Source organism: Chelonoidis abingdonii, chromosome 6 (genome assembly GCF_003597395.2).
Source record: "Chelonoidis abingdonii isolate Lonesome George chromosome 6, CheloAbing_2.0, whole genome shotgun sequence".
In the NCBI taxonomy this organism is placed as follows: Eukaryota; Metazoa; Chordata; order Testudines; family Testudinidae; genus Chelonoidis; species Chelonoidis abingdonii.
The window spans coordinates 50,337,208-50,352,752 of NC_133774.1; the positions used below are offsets into that span (position 1 = coordinate 50,337,208).

A 15,545-nucleotide genomic window follows, 5' to 3' on the forward strand; every position below is an offset into this window, starting at 1 on the left:
AAGCAGGGCAGAGAGGGATTGCTGTAAAATCCTACAGCTCTTATGTTAAATGGAGAAAGAGGAGTATCTATGGGAGGAAAGGTGACCAACCATTCCCCCTTATTTATTCTTATTAAACCTTTTGAATTCCATATAATGGGCATGAGATGGAACTGAGATCACAGCTGGGCCTGGATGGCAACTGACATCACTAAAAAGCGCCAAATGGGCCAATCAGAACATAGCATTGGACAATCCGTGCCCATGACCATCCTCTAAGAAAGGTTTGAAAGCGTCGGCTGCCCTTGAAATCCCTTCTCTCTTCTCTTGTGTATGCTCGTTCTGCCACCTCCTGGTGGCTGATTTATTACACAGCAAGAAGCTTTGGTTCCCAGCTGTTTTGCCTTGGAAGCCCAAAGTCTGCGATGGGTCTGAATGTGTCTCCTCAAACCCCAGGTGGGATTGGTGCATCTCACCTAGTTTTTGTTCATTCTCTCTCACTTTTACCCGTCTGATCTCTTTTTTAACTTTTTGTCTTTTCCCTGCCGTTTCTAAGCATTTTTATAGTGTTGCTTTCCATGTTTAATATTTTCCCCCATCTTTCTCTCTCTCTTCCACTTTCCCCCTTTTTCTGCTTCTCTGTAAAGCTCCCAGTTTGCCCCTTCTCTCTACAGGAAGGCCTTAGTTTTCACCCAATTTTGATCCCCATTCTAACTTTCTGAAAAAGCATCTTGCTGCTGCCTGAAATGTTTCCCACGTACGCTCTGTCAGGGAGAGATTTTTCAGTCCAACAGTTTGGAATTAATTGCATGAGTTGTTTAAAGAGTTAAGGGATTTTGCAATATTGGTAGTTTCTCTCATTTTGAAATTGTTCTGTTTTGTGTCACTTAAAATTTAAAAGTGACTTGGTGTAAGAACACCAAGTCTGTTATATATGGGAGTTGGTAGTGACGTGAAAGTCACCCTGGTAAGGACAGCCAGCACAGGTCCTATTTGTGCCATCAGAGATCTATGCCACACAGGGGCGTTCACTACCATGTGTCAGAGAGGGGAGTGGAGAGAGCCCTATTATCCTCCCAACATAGGTTGGTGTTAAGTAGCAGGTCAGGATGGATCCAGGAACCTTAACACTGCACAACTGGCACAGAGTGGCCCTGCAGCTGCTGCTCTAAGCCCACAGGCTTATAAGGCTGCCACAGTTAGCTCCAGTGACCTTCATTTAATTTAAATTTATTTATTTATTTGGGCTTAATAAAATGCACCCATCCAGTGCTGTGGGCACAGATACAGTCCTTAAATACCACGTTATTATTCTTTATTTATCTGCACTGCAGGAACCTCCAGTCTGGATTGCAGAGCCTGTTGGGGTGGGTGCTATACAAACACATAGGAAGATAGATCATTTACAGTACCTTATCCCCCATCATAGAGCCTGCCACTTCATTCACGGCATGACAAATCCTCGGACTGAAGTCACAAGATTCTTCATCTCTTTTTACTTCTGTAACTAGTGATGAAAACCCAACAAAATGTGTGGGACAGACAGAAAAATAAGAAAAATGCTAAACATTACACAGTACATTCCTTTTCTGAACAGAGAAACAAACAGCACACTTGTGTTAAACCTACAGGATGCTGAAATTACAGATTTACATAAATTGTCCCCAACCCACATATAGATGCTGATGGGAAATATGACTGAGAGAGAGAAGCTGGCATTTCTTCCTTTTCTGTCTCAAAAAATAAGAAATGCCCCACTTGTAAAAAAAAACCCAACACGTTATGAAATAAATATAGCTGGAACTTCACTGGATCAGTAGTTTTACAAGGTTCAGTACCAGAATTTTCAACTAGTTAAGAAATCTAACAATTGGAATGTTAAGCTCTGCACATCAGCTGATTTATAGGGCCTCATGAAAATCAGCAGAAATTATTTAAAAGGGAATATATGCTTGCTATGAAATTCAACAGTAAAGACAAGATAGTGCATTTTATACATATATGAAATATTAATGTGGACTGGAGGAAGGTACACATCAAGGCAGATCCTCACCTGGTGAAAACTATCCACTGTCTTCAATGAAGCTATGCCAATGTACACCAGCTGAGGATCTGCTCTGCTGTATTTTTTTACTACTACTATATTGTTCTTTATTGAACCTAGACTGTTATGGATTGCAGAAGGCGGGGAAACATCCTGAGACAATTAGTACTGTTATCTGGGCAAGTAAAAGTGTCACGTTTTACTTACGAGTAGGAGATTCAAATATTTCGTTGGCACTAAGTGTGTGTGTCAAGCTTGGTTCTCCAGTACTCTGCTCTGATGACCGGTTTGTGTCATTTGCTTGTGATGATGTTACAGCAACATGGAGGCTTTCAGCTGGAGAGGAAAATATGTGTTACAGAAATCAATGAAACAAATACATTCCACATAAATAATTACAGTATTTTTGTACTGGAAAGTGATCCCCTTGGGAACTGCTGTAACATTAACCTCAAAACCCAGATATTTACAGCACCATCAACAGCGAAAGAGATATGGGAAGGAAAATCAAAATTAAATATAGAGAGAAATAGGAGGATGTGTGTATGCTCTATTATACTTAGTTGTAAGTGACTTACCTAGGGTTCCCATGTACATTATTGTTTTTATCCTATAACCAAGAGATAATTATCTCATAAGATGCACCCTCAGAGAGGTCAGGCTCCACTATGAAAATGGAGATACATTTTTCCAGCATCTAAGTAATACCTTCTTGGCAACATATGAACTTACTTTGAACTTGGGGCTTTTCACTGTGAATCTATGTATTTCTCAGTAGACAGAATGATAACATTATACTCAGACAGTACATTTAATTAAAATATAACTGGTTTGAAATAATATTAGAAGAAAATATTCTTCCATCATGAACACCTCCAAAACATGGACAAGTTTTTTCCTATAGATTTCACCCATCATCAGTCAGAGTTTCCTTCTTTGACAGGGTTGGATGTGGGGGGAAGCAGTAGTCGTGCTACATCTTGAGTTCAGTAAGGCTTCTGACACAGACCCGCATGAAATTCTCATAAGCAAACTATGAAAACGTGATCTAAATGAAATTACTATAAGGCAGGCACAGAACTGGTTGAAAAACCATATTCAAAGAGTAGTGATCAACTGTTCACTCTCAAATAGGGAGAACATATCTAGTGGGGTCCTGCAGAGGTCTTTTCTGGGTCTGGTACTATTCAACATTTCCATTGATGAGTTGGATAACAGAGTGGACCATTTACTTATAAAATTTGTGGAGACCACTAAGATAGGAGAGGTTGCAAGCACCTGGAAAGGCGGGATTAGAATTTAAAATGACTTGGAGAAACTGGAGAATTGGTCTGAAATCAACAAGATGAAATTCAATAGACAAAAGTGCAGAGCACTATGCTTGGGAAGGAAAAATCAAAATGTACAACTACAAAATGGAGAATAATTGGCTAGGCAATAGTACTGCTGAAAAAGATCTGGGATTTATAGCAGATCATAAACTGAATATGAACCAACATGATGAAGTTGTGAAAAAAGCTAATATTGTTCTGTGGTGCATTGACTGTATGCAAGACACAGGAGGTAACTGTCCCAATCTTCTTTGCATTGGTGAGGCCTCAGCTGGGTACTGTGTCCAGCTTTGGGTTCCACATTTTAAGAAAGATGTGGACAAACTGTAGAGAGACCAGAAGAGAGCAACAAAAATCTAAAAGGGTTAGAAAATCTGACTTTGAGGAAAGGTTAAAAATTGGGCATGTTTAGTCTTGAAAAAAGCAGACTGAGGGGGGACCTAATAACAGTTTTCAGATATGTCAAGGGCTGTTATAAAGGGGACAGTGATTGATTGTTCTCCATGTCCACTGAAGGCAGCACAAGTAGCAATGGGCTTAATCTGCAGCAACGGAGGTTAGAAAGCTTTTACTAATATCTAACAATAAGGGTAGTTAAGTCTGGGAATCGGCTTCCAAGGGAGGTTGTAGAATCCCCAGCACTGAAGGTTTTTATGAACAGGCTGGACCTGTCAGGAGTGGTCGAGGTTTACATGCAGAGAATCCTGTGGTTTACATGGTCTCTTTTCCAGCCCTACATTTTTATGACTCCATAAAACATGCAACCAACAGCACCATCTCCTACAGCACTAGGGTAGACATTTTTTGGAGGTCTCTTATCCAGCTATTCACATAGCTAAAACCTGCTGAGCTTTTGAGTCCTTGCTAAACCATACCATAAAGCAATATGGCTGCAAACTAAGCGGATTTCAATGGATTATTCACTTCAAATACCTCCCTCGGGGCCTATCTACACAATAGGAGCCGACTCTGGAGGTGCTCCAGGGCTGGAGCACCCACGGAAAAAAATTAGCGCGTGCTTAGCACCCAGCAGCAGCCAAGCTACCCTTCCCCAGCACTTCCCGCCCACTGGCGGCCCAGATGTTCAACTTCTCCCTCTTCCTCCCAGGGCATCTCATGATGTGCAGGAGGCGTTGGGAGGGAGAGGAAGGAGTGGGGACAGGGCACACTCGGGGAAGGGGGTGGAGCTAGGCAGGGGCGGAGTGGGAGCAGGGCCTGGGGATGAGCAGGGGTTGAGCACACAAGGGGAAAGTTGGAAGCCAGCATCTGTGATCTACACACTTGATGCTTCATTTCCTTCTAGACGCTCACCTTCCCTGAGTGCTGCCGCCAACAATGAGGAAGCCTGTGGCATTTCTCCAGAGTCAGGTTTGATAAGGAGATGTGGTTCCACATGGACATCCTCAAATCCACTCATATCTCCAAGCTCTGCGTAGATATGCAGCTTATCTTCCAAATAACTGCAGATCTGCTGGTCCTGGTTACTCAGAGATTCTATTAACCAAATTTGGACATATTATGTTAGCAATAATACCATTCTGTTCTGAAGGTAAAGTACGCTTCCCACTCCTCCTCTTATCCATCTGCCACATTATCATTGCTAATTCAAAGCTACTACATACCTACAAACAAAGCCAAGGAGTGACTCAGTTTGCATGATACTTTTTGTAAACTGAAAGGGACAAGATTCATTCCATCCATGGTCTGCACTGATGAAAGCTGACCCAGATCCTGACAAAGTTCCCACAGTGGCAGAAAGTCTGACCGTTGAGGAATTCTGATGATGTAATCTTGACTACATTGTGCGGCCCCTCAGCCATTTGATGCAGCCCAAAAAGTGGGCAATTCCATGAAGGAGGCCTGGCTAAGGCAGCTAGAGGAAGTGAGGATTCAGTGTATCTCTAATTAGCCTCCACCACGAAGGTCTCAGTGGAGATCTAAAGTTGTCCTCCCCATTATGACCAAATGCACCGCAGTATTCATATCGTATATATGATTGTAATCTTTGAACAAAATTTGCCTTGTGAGGTATCAATAACTTGCAGGTCAATAATATCATGGTGAAAGGTGTCCACCAGACAAATCAGGGGAAGGAGGGGAGAAACCTGTTTTTCAAAGACAAAATACAAGCTGGCACCTCTAGCCAGGTGTCATCAAATCTGATTGGCAATCACCCATCAAGTGGCCATTTTTTGGCAGCAAAGTGGGGGAGGGAGGGAGCAGGAATAGATCAATCTACATTTTAACAAACAACAAGACTTTTCTTTCACCACGAGACTCTTGTCTCAATCATCACAGCAGGAAGGAACTTTATCTAGGGATAACCCTCAGGAAAATGCATTTCAAAGGCTGCCTGGACTATAAAAGTGAGGGGCAAAAACACCCCCGACTTTTTCTCTCTCTCTTTTTCTCCCAAGAAGAGAAAGGAACCAGCGTTTGGATTTTATGAGTGATCCTGACATGAAAATTTGATCAGCAATATTGCTTGGAACCTGTGGTAAGAATTTTACCTTGAACCAAGACTAGTTTGTTAAGTTTTAGTTACTAGAAAGCATTTTATCTTTATTTCTCTTGCAACCATTTCTGACTTTAATACCTTGTACTTGTATTCACTTAAAATTTCTCTCTTTGTAGTTAAACTTGTTTTATTCTTTAATCAAAACTACTCCAGTGTAGTGTTTAAACTGAATTGTTTGGTAACTGCAGTTAATATAGAAAACTGTTGTACACTGACACCTTCCAGGAGCAACAGGCCAATAATATTGGAACTGTCCAGCAGAGGGCTGCACAATGCAGAACACACATATTTGAGGAAAGTTTGGGACTGGGAGTGTGTTGAGGTGACCCTGCAAGTGGTTACCAAGGCTGTTAGAAGCCAGAATGTGGCTGTTGTACAGCTGGCAGGCTGCAGCTACACATAGGCAGTCAGTGTGACTTGCATGCTGTTTGGCTGTCTGTGAGCAACCCAGGTTTGGAGCTACAGCAGCAAAGCATTGTGAGGCACCCAAGGTTGCAGGGCAGGCAGTGACAACCCCTCACTGGTCTGGATTACACCCCTGGAATGTAATACTCAAATATTAGCAACTCTACCACTTGCTCTCCCCTGGAGTCAATCATCCCTGAGAGCAGCACCAAAGATGTGCAATTTGTATCTCACCGTGTCAAAAGTGCGCAGCCTAGGCCTAAATGCTGTATGTTTGGATAATATACAATGAAGTGGTGACAGATGAGTTGTTATAAAGAAATACAAATCCATGTAACTACTGAAGGTTTAGGCTATTTCGGAAATAAAGAACTATACCTGTTTAATGTCTATTTGAAAACATTTCAAACATTTCCTTGGCTTTTTCAATACTTTTTCTTGTATTGATTTCAGTAGGTCAAAATATAAAACAGGTGGATACAATGAAATATCAAAGAAATAAATAAGTCTAGGCTCAAGTCACACACCTCAAAGCACTTCCTTGCTTTACCACTTTTGAAGTTTATCTATCAATCCAACCATCCTGAAGTCATCACTATGGTGTCTGAGCACCTGTTGTACATCCCCTTATTAGTCAGTAATCCAGATTATTTTTACACTCCTAACTCTGGCACTGGAATTTTAAGCGTAGTGTGAGAGGCACTGTACCTTGACATTTTTTAATCTTGGCTGCTTTGGCCTCAGCTATCCGTCTATCCTCATCAGATTCGCTAATTTTTCCTTCTTCCTCCGGGCAACTTTAATGTTGAAATGCAAACAAAGGCAGATAAAGTAAATCTGTATATATCACGCATACAGAAATTTTTCAGCCATAAAAAATAAAATGCAATGTTATCAACTTCTGCTCTAACAGAGAAGCAGACCCTCTTTTAAAATATTAAGTAGTTCAAAACTAAGCTCTGTGTTTCTCTTCACCATAATAAGACTGCCCAAAAAAAAAAAAAAAAAAACTACAGCTGTGCAAATATTTCATAAAATCTTCAAACCTGGAAAATACTCAGTCCAACCTTAGTTCACTGAGATTTGCAAACTGGGCAAAGATTGAGACCACACCTACTTCTGTGGGCTAATAGTATGCCTTGACCCTTCTCTCCAATGTCTTTAAGAATGAATGGATGGCCCCCTCATAGCTGTGGTACTGCGAAGATATTTTGGGGGATTATGAGGAGCAGATTTATCTTGTCAACTAAACTTGAGGCAGCAGGCCAGCTGGCCATCCCAAGAAGATATGAGGGAGATTTCCCAAGGACATGAGAAGGTCTGGAGGTCTACATTACCCCAGAATATCATGAATGCCAAAGACAGGGACAGCGAATCTGAGCTGGCTTGCACATGAGGTCTCATAGGGAAAGGGGAAAGGTGTACAGTTTCCGACGGAAACTCAGAGAAACTTAGCTGTTTGGCCAAGTTTCACTCTGAGGTTTTGGGGTTTATGTGAGACCCCAATTGAAAGAAAAAAACCTCCATTTCACCACAGAAACATACGGGTGACTCCAGTGAGTATTTGGCAATGAACTAACATAGAATAGTGGGAGCCAGATACTGACATCAAATGAACCTGAGTCCACTTATGCCATTGCTGAATTTGGCTGTGGGGTGAAAATCCACGTGAAACAAAACCAACAAGAAAAATGGCTTGCTGAGCCCCATGCAAGCCTGAACTGACAGGGTTGGCACAGCTCTAGTGAGATACAATTCCTACCATAAGACATGCGCCTTCTTTGCATGGTAAAAAGAAATACAAACACCTTCCTGTACCTTTCGACTGCATCTTGAATCTGCCTCATCCAGTTATTGCGTTCTTCTTTAGAATTTGTATGAATCTCATACATCTCAGGCCCTGCCGATGAAGCACTAATCAGAAACATCCCTCTTTCTTCATTGGCTACCTCTCTTACTATCAGCTTCTGAAGAGATATAACTGAAGGCTTCTGGTCCTATAGAAAATAATCACAACAAACGCAGAAGAAAAATTATCGTATTACAAAAGATAAGCATTTTTAAAAGGACAATTGTTACTTTTTCAAATTAATCTTAGTCTTGACTTTTATGGTCACACTCTAAGTGTATTTTGCCAAAAATCAGCTGGTGGGCTCAAGTTTGAATGCAGGCAAGCAAATATTCTATCAAGTATTCCTTTCAAAAGTCAAATTATGATTTATTTTACACTGTCTTTGGGATAAATTATTGGGGTAAAACTGGTGTTTATATGTTAAAAAATGTCACTCTGTAGTGTCCTATAGACTACCTGGGTTAGGAATAATGTTTCTGTCTTTTCCCCTGATGTCTAATTGCATAGGCTTGTGCAGAGTTCCTCAAGGGCAAAATTTTCAAAACCATCCAAGTGATTTAGAAGCCTAAATCCCATTGATTTTCTATGAGATTTAAGCTCCAAATTCATGTAGGTGCTTTTGAAAAATTTACTCACAAACATTTTATATATTTGACATATAATGTATTTATTACTGTATTTGCAATTAAAATAAATCTTCACTTTTGCTTTACAGATTTTAAATTTACTTTTACACAAAACTAAAAGAACCTGCTCTATTATGAACCTTCATAATCAGGTGAGACACAACTTAAAAATAAATTCTCCCCTCTTTTCTGCTCAACTCCCTCTTCCTAAAAAAGACAGTTACCTTTTCCATAACTGTTGTTCTGCGAGTAGTGTTGCTCATGTTCATTCCCTATTAGGTGTGTGTGTTCACCACATGCACCGGTGGTGCCAGAAGTTCTTCCGTCAGCAGTATCGTAGGGGTGCAGCTCTGGTGCCCTCTTGAGTGGCGCCCACAGGGTGCGGCACAAGGGGCACTGCTGACTCGCCTTGCCCTCAGTTCCTTCTTGCAGGAAACTCTGACAATGGGGAAGGGGGGCAGGCCGTGAAATGGACATGAGTGACACATCTCACAGAACATGGAAAAGGTCTTTTCTTCTTCTAGTGCCTGCTCATGTCCATTCCATTAGGTGACTTCCAGCAGTTCCTGTGGAGGTGGGTAGGAGTTCACAGCTAGGCAAATTGTAATACAGCTCTGCTGAACCCAGCATCATCTCTGGTCTGCTGAATGATGGTGTAATGAGACGTAAACGTGTGGACCGAAGACCATATCGCGGCTCTACAGATGTCCTGGATAGGGATGTGCACCAGGAAGGCCACCGAAGATGCCTGTGCTCTAGTCGAAGGGGCCCTGACGATCATCTGCGGTGGCGGGTCCTTTTCTAGGTCGTAACAGGTCTTTACGCAAGAGGTGATCCAGCTGGAAATCCTCTGCAAAGAAAGCAGAAGGCCCTTCATCCTATCCACCGTAGCGATGAAGAGCTGGGTCGATTTATGGAAAGGCTTGGTACATTCTAAATAAAAAGCCAAGGCCCTCTGGATGTCAAGCGTGTCCAGACACCTCTCCTTATCAATCTTCTGTGGCTTTGGACAGAACACAGGCAGGAACACATCCTGGCTCATGTGGAAGGAAGATACCACCTTCAGTAGGAAGGTTGGGTGGGGCCGCAGCTGGACCTTGCCTTGATAAAACACTGTGTAAGGTGGTTCGGAGGTCAAGGCCTTAATCTTTGAGACTCGTCTCGCCAACATCATCACCACCAGGAAAAAGTGACCTTCCAGGACAAGTAAGGAAGGGAGCAGGAGCCCAGCAACTCAAAAGGCAGGCCTGTGAGCCTGGAGAGGACCAGGTTAAGGTCCCACTGCAGGACAGGGGCCCGTACCTGTGGGTAAAGCCACTCAAGGCATCTCAGGAAGCTGACAGTCATGTTGTGAGAAAAGATCATCTGACCTTGGATCAGCTGGTGGAACACAGAGATGGCTGCAAGGTGCACTCTAATGGAAGAATGCACCAGACCCCGGGTCCTGAGTTGCAGTAAGTAGTCCAAGATGGACTGCACTGAAGAACACGAGGGAGAAATGCCACACTCCAACATCCAGCAGGAAAAACTTATCCACTTGATCAGGTAAGTTAAGTCTCGTGGATGGCTTCCTACTTCTGAGGAGGACCTGCTGGACCTCCTCCGAGCAGGTACGCTCCTCCAGGTTCAACCACAGACCATCCACACCAAGAGGTATGGAGACTCCAGGTTGGGGTGTAGGAGCCGACTGTGATCCTGTGACAGCAGGTCTGGGCGATAGGGAAGGTGCCTAGGAGGGGCCACCGCCATGTTCATGAGCGTGCCAAACCAGTGCTGGCGAGGCCACGAAGAGGTGATTATGATAATCTGTGCCTTGTCTCTCTTGATCTTCACTAGGACCCGGCTGACCAGAAGGATCGGAGGAAATATCAGACCCTCAGCCCACGACAGGAGGAAGGCATCGGAGAGGGAGTCCTTGCTCAAGCCCTGTCAGGAGCAAAACCAATGGCACTTTCTGTTTTGCCAGATTCTGCTTGAAGGGCTTCCCCACTTCTGGAAGATAATGCAGGCCACCTCTGGGTGGAGCAAACACTCGTGATGAGAGGAGAAGTCCCTGCTGAGGTGTTCTGCTAGGGCGTTCCTGATGCCGGGGGAGGTGACCAGCTTCCAGATGGATGCCGTGGTCGATGCAGAAATCCCAGAGACAGGAAGCTTCTTGGCAGAGAACCGACAAGCGTGCTCCTCCTTGCCTGTTGATACAGAACATCAAGGACATATTGTCCGTCAAAACTCTCACCACTTTGCCCACCAGGTGCGGCAGGACGACCCTACAGGCCAGCTGGACATCTCTGAGCAACTTGACATTTATCATGTAACATTGTCTCCTTTAGAGTCCACATCCCCTGGGTCCAGAGATGTCAGAGCTGCACCCCCAATCGAGGTCCAAAGCATCCAACATTAGCTCGACAGATGGAGCGGGACTGTTGAACGAGACTCCTTCTAGGGTCTTCCTGCAATCAGTCCACCACTGCAGCAAGATGCGAAGCAGCGGAGGGATGGTTACAATCTTTTCCAGGTGGTCCCTGGATTGGGAATAGGTTGATGCCAGCCATTGCTGCAGGGGCAGCATGCAGAGTCTGGAAAGGCGGACCACGTATGTACAAGCTGTTGTCAGGGGAAACGCGGACACTTCTGCGATGAAGTCCATGAGGGAGCGAAACATGTCTAAAGGCAGGCACACTCTCCACTGGGTCGAGTCGAGCACGGCTCCAATGAATTCTATCCTTTGAATTGGAACTAACATGGACTTTTTGTAGCTGATCAGTAGTCCTATGCAGCAGCACGTGACTTGTAGTGTAGTGATGTCACGTTGGACTGAGCCTGGGAGCTGCCTTTGACCTGACAGTCGTTGAGGTACAGGTAAATCTGGATTCCTCAACATCTGAGGTAGGCCGCGACTACTGCCATACACTTGGTGAACACCCTTGGTGCTCTCGTCAGGCCAAACGGAAGGACCGCAAACTGGTAGTGGCCGAGGCAACCGTAAAACAGAGAAAGCGTTTGTGTCCTGGGAAGATTGCTATGTGAAAGTATGCGTCTTTCAGATCGAGAGCGGCATACCAGTCTCCCTGATCCAGGGAGGGGATAAAGGAGGCCAGGGAGACCATGAGAAACTTTAGCTTTCTTTAGGTATCTGTTGAGGTCTTGCAGGTTCAGGATGGGACACAGACCACCCTTGACCTTTGGGATCAGAAAGTACTGGGAATAGAAACCCTTGTTCCGGTACGGAGGCAGGATCATCCCCAGCTGTAAGAGTCCCTGAATCTCCTGCTCAGGAAGATTCTTGTGAGAAGAGTCCCTAATGAGGGACAGAGAGGGTGGGGGCGGTGTAAGTACATTGGAGGGTGTATCCCTGCACTGCCATACTGAGGACCCAGCAGTCCGAAGTTATTGCCGACCACGCCAGGAGGAAAAAGGAAAGGCAGTTTCAAAAAAATTGGGAAAATAGGATCCAGGAAACAGACTGTGCACCTCCATCTGTAGTCCTTGGGATTTTTGTGCGTCAGGTCCTGCTGGGGCTGGCTCCCTTGCCCCTGGGAAAGTTGCGGTTTGAACTGCTTATGTGCCAGGCCCGGAATATAGAGCCCCAGGGTTTTTAGGGTATATGGGGAGTCCTTCAGCAGCATCAGATTCTGCTTGAAGGGCTACCCTGGCAGTGGCCGTGCCTTCACTGAGGATCACCCGGAATTCTTTCCAGGAACTTTCCAGGAGGGCATTCTCAAACTTGGCCACAGTCTGCCACATATTAAAGTCGTAACGGCCAAGGAGGGCCTGGTGGCTGGTCACCCTCAACTGTAAGCTAGATGAGGAATAAATGTTTTGTCTGAACAAGTCCAGTCTCCTGGAGTCTATTTTTTTTGGGTAACTCTGGGTTGCCCCTGGCGTTACTGTGGTTAACTGCCTCGACCACCAGTGAATTTGGGGCAGAATGAGAGTAAAGGTATTCGTGCCCCTTAATCAAGACAAAGTACTAATGCTCTATCCATTTGGAAATGGAGGGCAGAGAGAAGGGGGTTTGCCACAAGGCATTGGATATCTTCAGTACCCCTTTGTGAAGGGAAAGGGCTACCTTACCAGAGGCTGTGGAGAGGACATCAAATATGGAGTCCACTTGCTCCTCCAACTACTCCACCTGCAGGCCAAGGTTGGATGTGACCCTCTTCAACAGCTCATCCAGAGGAATCGGGTGAGGGGCTCCATGATGGCCTCGTCCAGCGACGACAAGGAGGAGGCTGGTACCGTGGGTTACATGACACCCATTGGTGGTCCAGAAGACTGTTCTCTTTGGTCCACATGGACTTGCTGGGTCTTATCCCTGGGGCCTCAGGCACCAGAGTTGGGTTGTCGATGCCACAGGCCTGTCCGAGGCTCCCGATGCTGAGCATGCATGCTGGGAGGGCTGGGTGAATTCCCACAGATTCCAGGGGTACCATAGGCCCGGCTACTGGACCTGGGGCCACAGGACAGGGTTCAGTAGTAAAGACGCAGGCAGCACTGAGGGTCTGGGAGGCTGCTCCAACAATGTGGAGCCATACCAGAGCCATGCCATATCCGGAGCAATTGCTGCCCGGTGACCTGGATCCACTGGATCGGCGACTGCATGCCTGGCGATAATCACAGTCGCATCTAGAGGAGGACCAGTCCAAGCAGGACATGCGCCTCCACAGGAACCTCGGGGACCAGTCACGCTTGCAGATCTGCGACAGGAGACTGGCAATCCATGCCTCATGCTTTGAGACCAGTACTGGGATGAGGAGGAGGACTTGGAGGTACTGTGGGCCAGATGTCAGGGGGACCTCTCTGAATATGGTGACACCTGTCTCAGGGATTGTTGGTGGGAACTGTGGCTGTGGTCCTCCAATCATTCCCGGGATCTGTAATGACATTCCGGTGACACGAAGGGCTGGCCCCAACATTCCTGTCAGGGAGTGTGCGCCTCTGCGAGTCTGCACCAGGTAACCAGCGAAGTCCGCCTCGAATCCTGCTGCTGGTGCCCAAGGTCCAGTGACTGTAGAGGGTTCCGATGCATCTGCCTCCCTAAATCCGAGGCATGATGGCTTAGAGTGGGTGAGCGGTGGTGGGACATCCCCCTCGATGGGGAGGACAGAAAGGCCCCAAGGTGCGCTTATCCCGAGGTCTGGGCACCGCCGGAGCTGGTATGGGCAGCACCAGGAACATCAGGATCTCCTGCACAGCCTGGAGTGCTTCAAGCATCGATGGCACCTGAAGATGATGAAGGCTCGCCTCTGTGTCTGGGCTTCCAGGCAAGCAGTACTGGTTTACCATGGCGCCAGGCGCAGAATCAGAAGGGGCCCCTGCCAGCCCAATCCCCCGGCCGGCTGAACCTGCCAGGAAAGCTGCCCCCCCCCCGCTCCACCCCCACGCCTCTTCCCATCCCTGCTCCACCAGAGTCCCGCCCCACTCCGCCTCTTTCCCCCCAAACTCTCTCCCCTGAGCTATGCATCCCAGGGGACTGCAGCAGGGGTTGGGCCCACCCAGCACTCATTGGGCGGCGAGAAGTGAAGCGACCTGACCCCAGCCCGCTCCACCGGCTCCCAGCCGCGCCAGCAGTGAGTGCCTGGGGGCAGTACTCCCTCCTGCAAAGTCTTGGAGCCAGAGGAGCAGAGCCAAGTGGGCCGGGGCCGAATCACGCCAATTCCCGCCACCCCGTGAGTGCGGATCAGGTCTGCCCTGCACTCACCAGGTGGCAGGAAGTGGAGCGACCTGACCCCAACCCACTCCACAGGCTCATGCTGGGGGGGTGGGGGGTTCACCCCTACCCCCCAAGCCTGGACAAGAGATGAAGTGGTGGGGAAGGGGCATGGGATGGGGAAGAGAAGTGGGGCGGGGGGAAAGAGGCAGTGGGGCCAAAGGGGGTTGGGTGGGGAGGAGATGGATCAGTGGGAAAGAGCATGGGATGGGAAAGAGAAGGGGTTGGGGGAAACGGAGGCAGGAGGAAAGAGGCAGGGGTGAAGGAAGGGCATGGGATGAGGAGGAGATGGGGCAGTGGGGAAGGGGCATAGGATGGGGAAGAGAAGGGGATGGGGGATGCGAGGGTGGGGGAAACTGGACCCCAGCATGCAGCATCCCCTTGGCAGAAGCTGGCCCATTGAACCCTCACCCTGACAAGCCACACCTCCCCTGCATCTGTACCACCCTGATGAGCCCCCACAGACACCCTCCCCACTGAAACCCAACCACCTGCACCCCCTCGATGAACCTCACCTCCCCTGCACTTAGACACACACCCCCTGCTGAGCCCCAAACACCTTCACTTGGATCTCCTGCAGAGTCCCATTGCCCCTGCACCTGAAACCCCTCAATGAGCTTCTGTGCATCCAGATCTCCCACTGAGCCACCTGCACCCAGACTGCCCCACAAAGTACTCTCTTACCCCCACCTGGATCCCCCCATAGTAAGTTCCTCTGCACTTGGATCCTGCTACCAGGCTGAGCCTTCTCACCCACACCTGGTGCACCTGGCACAGGGGGCAGGGCCCCAGGGTGTTTCTGGGGCAGGCCTGGTCTTTGCACTGTGTCAGGGTCGGATGCAGCCTCACTGTCGAGTCCCTGTCCCAGGGTGGGGTGGGGTAGAGGGGAGGCTGCAGGGTAATCTCCCACCTCCGTGAAACCAGTAGCCTGTGGTCCCCACTGCCATGTTGGAGCCTCCACATTTATTTATTGACAAATAAAATTTGCAGAATTTAAAAATACTGTACGCAGAATGTCTACCTTTTTGGTGCAGAATCTCCTCAGGAATATGGGGTGTTGTGCAGCTGTGATGCTGGGAC

General features: G+C 47.0%; 1 protein-coding gene across 4 annotated transcripts in view; it reads right to left on the bottom strand.

The window, feature by feature from the left end:
* ARHGEF28 (Rho guanine nucleotide exchange factor 28) overlaps nt 1-15,545 on the bottom strand; it is a 230,453-nt gene that overhangs the window by 37,206 nt on the left and 177,702 nt on the right. For all 4 annotated transcript variants that reach the window (XM_032763554.2, XM_032763558.2, XM_032763555.2 and 1 more), the window contains 5 exons: nt 8,096-8,274; nt 6,986-7,074; nt 4,666-4,848; nt 2,231-2,359; nt 1,392-1,486 (listed from right to left, as the gene is read on the bottom strand). In XM_032763554.2, the coding sequence (XP_032619445.1) occupies nt 1,392-1,486; nt 2,231-2,359; nt 4,666-4,848; nt 6,986-7,074; nt 8,096-8,274 (675 nt within the window). The remainder of the gene's footprint in view (nt 1-1,391; nt 1,487-2,230; nt 2,360-4,665; nt 4,849-6,985; nt 7,075-8,095; nt 8,275-15,545) is intronic.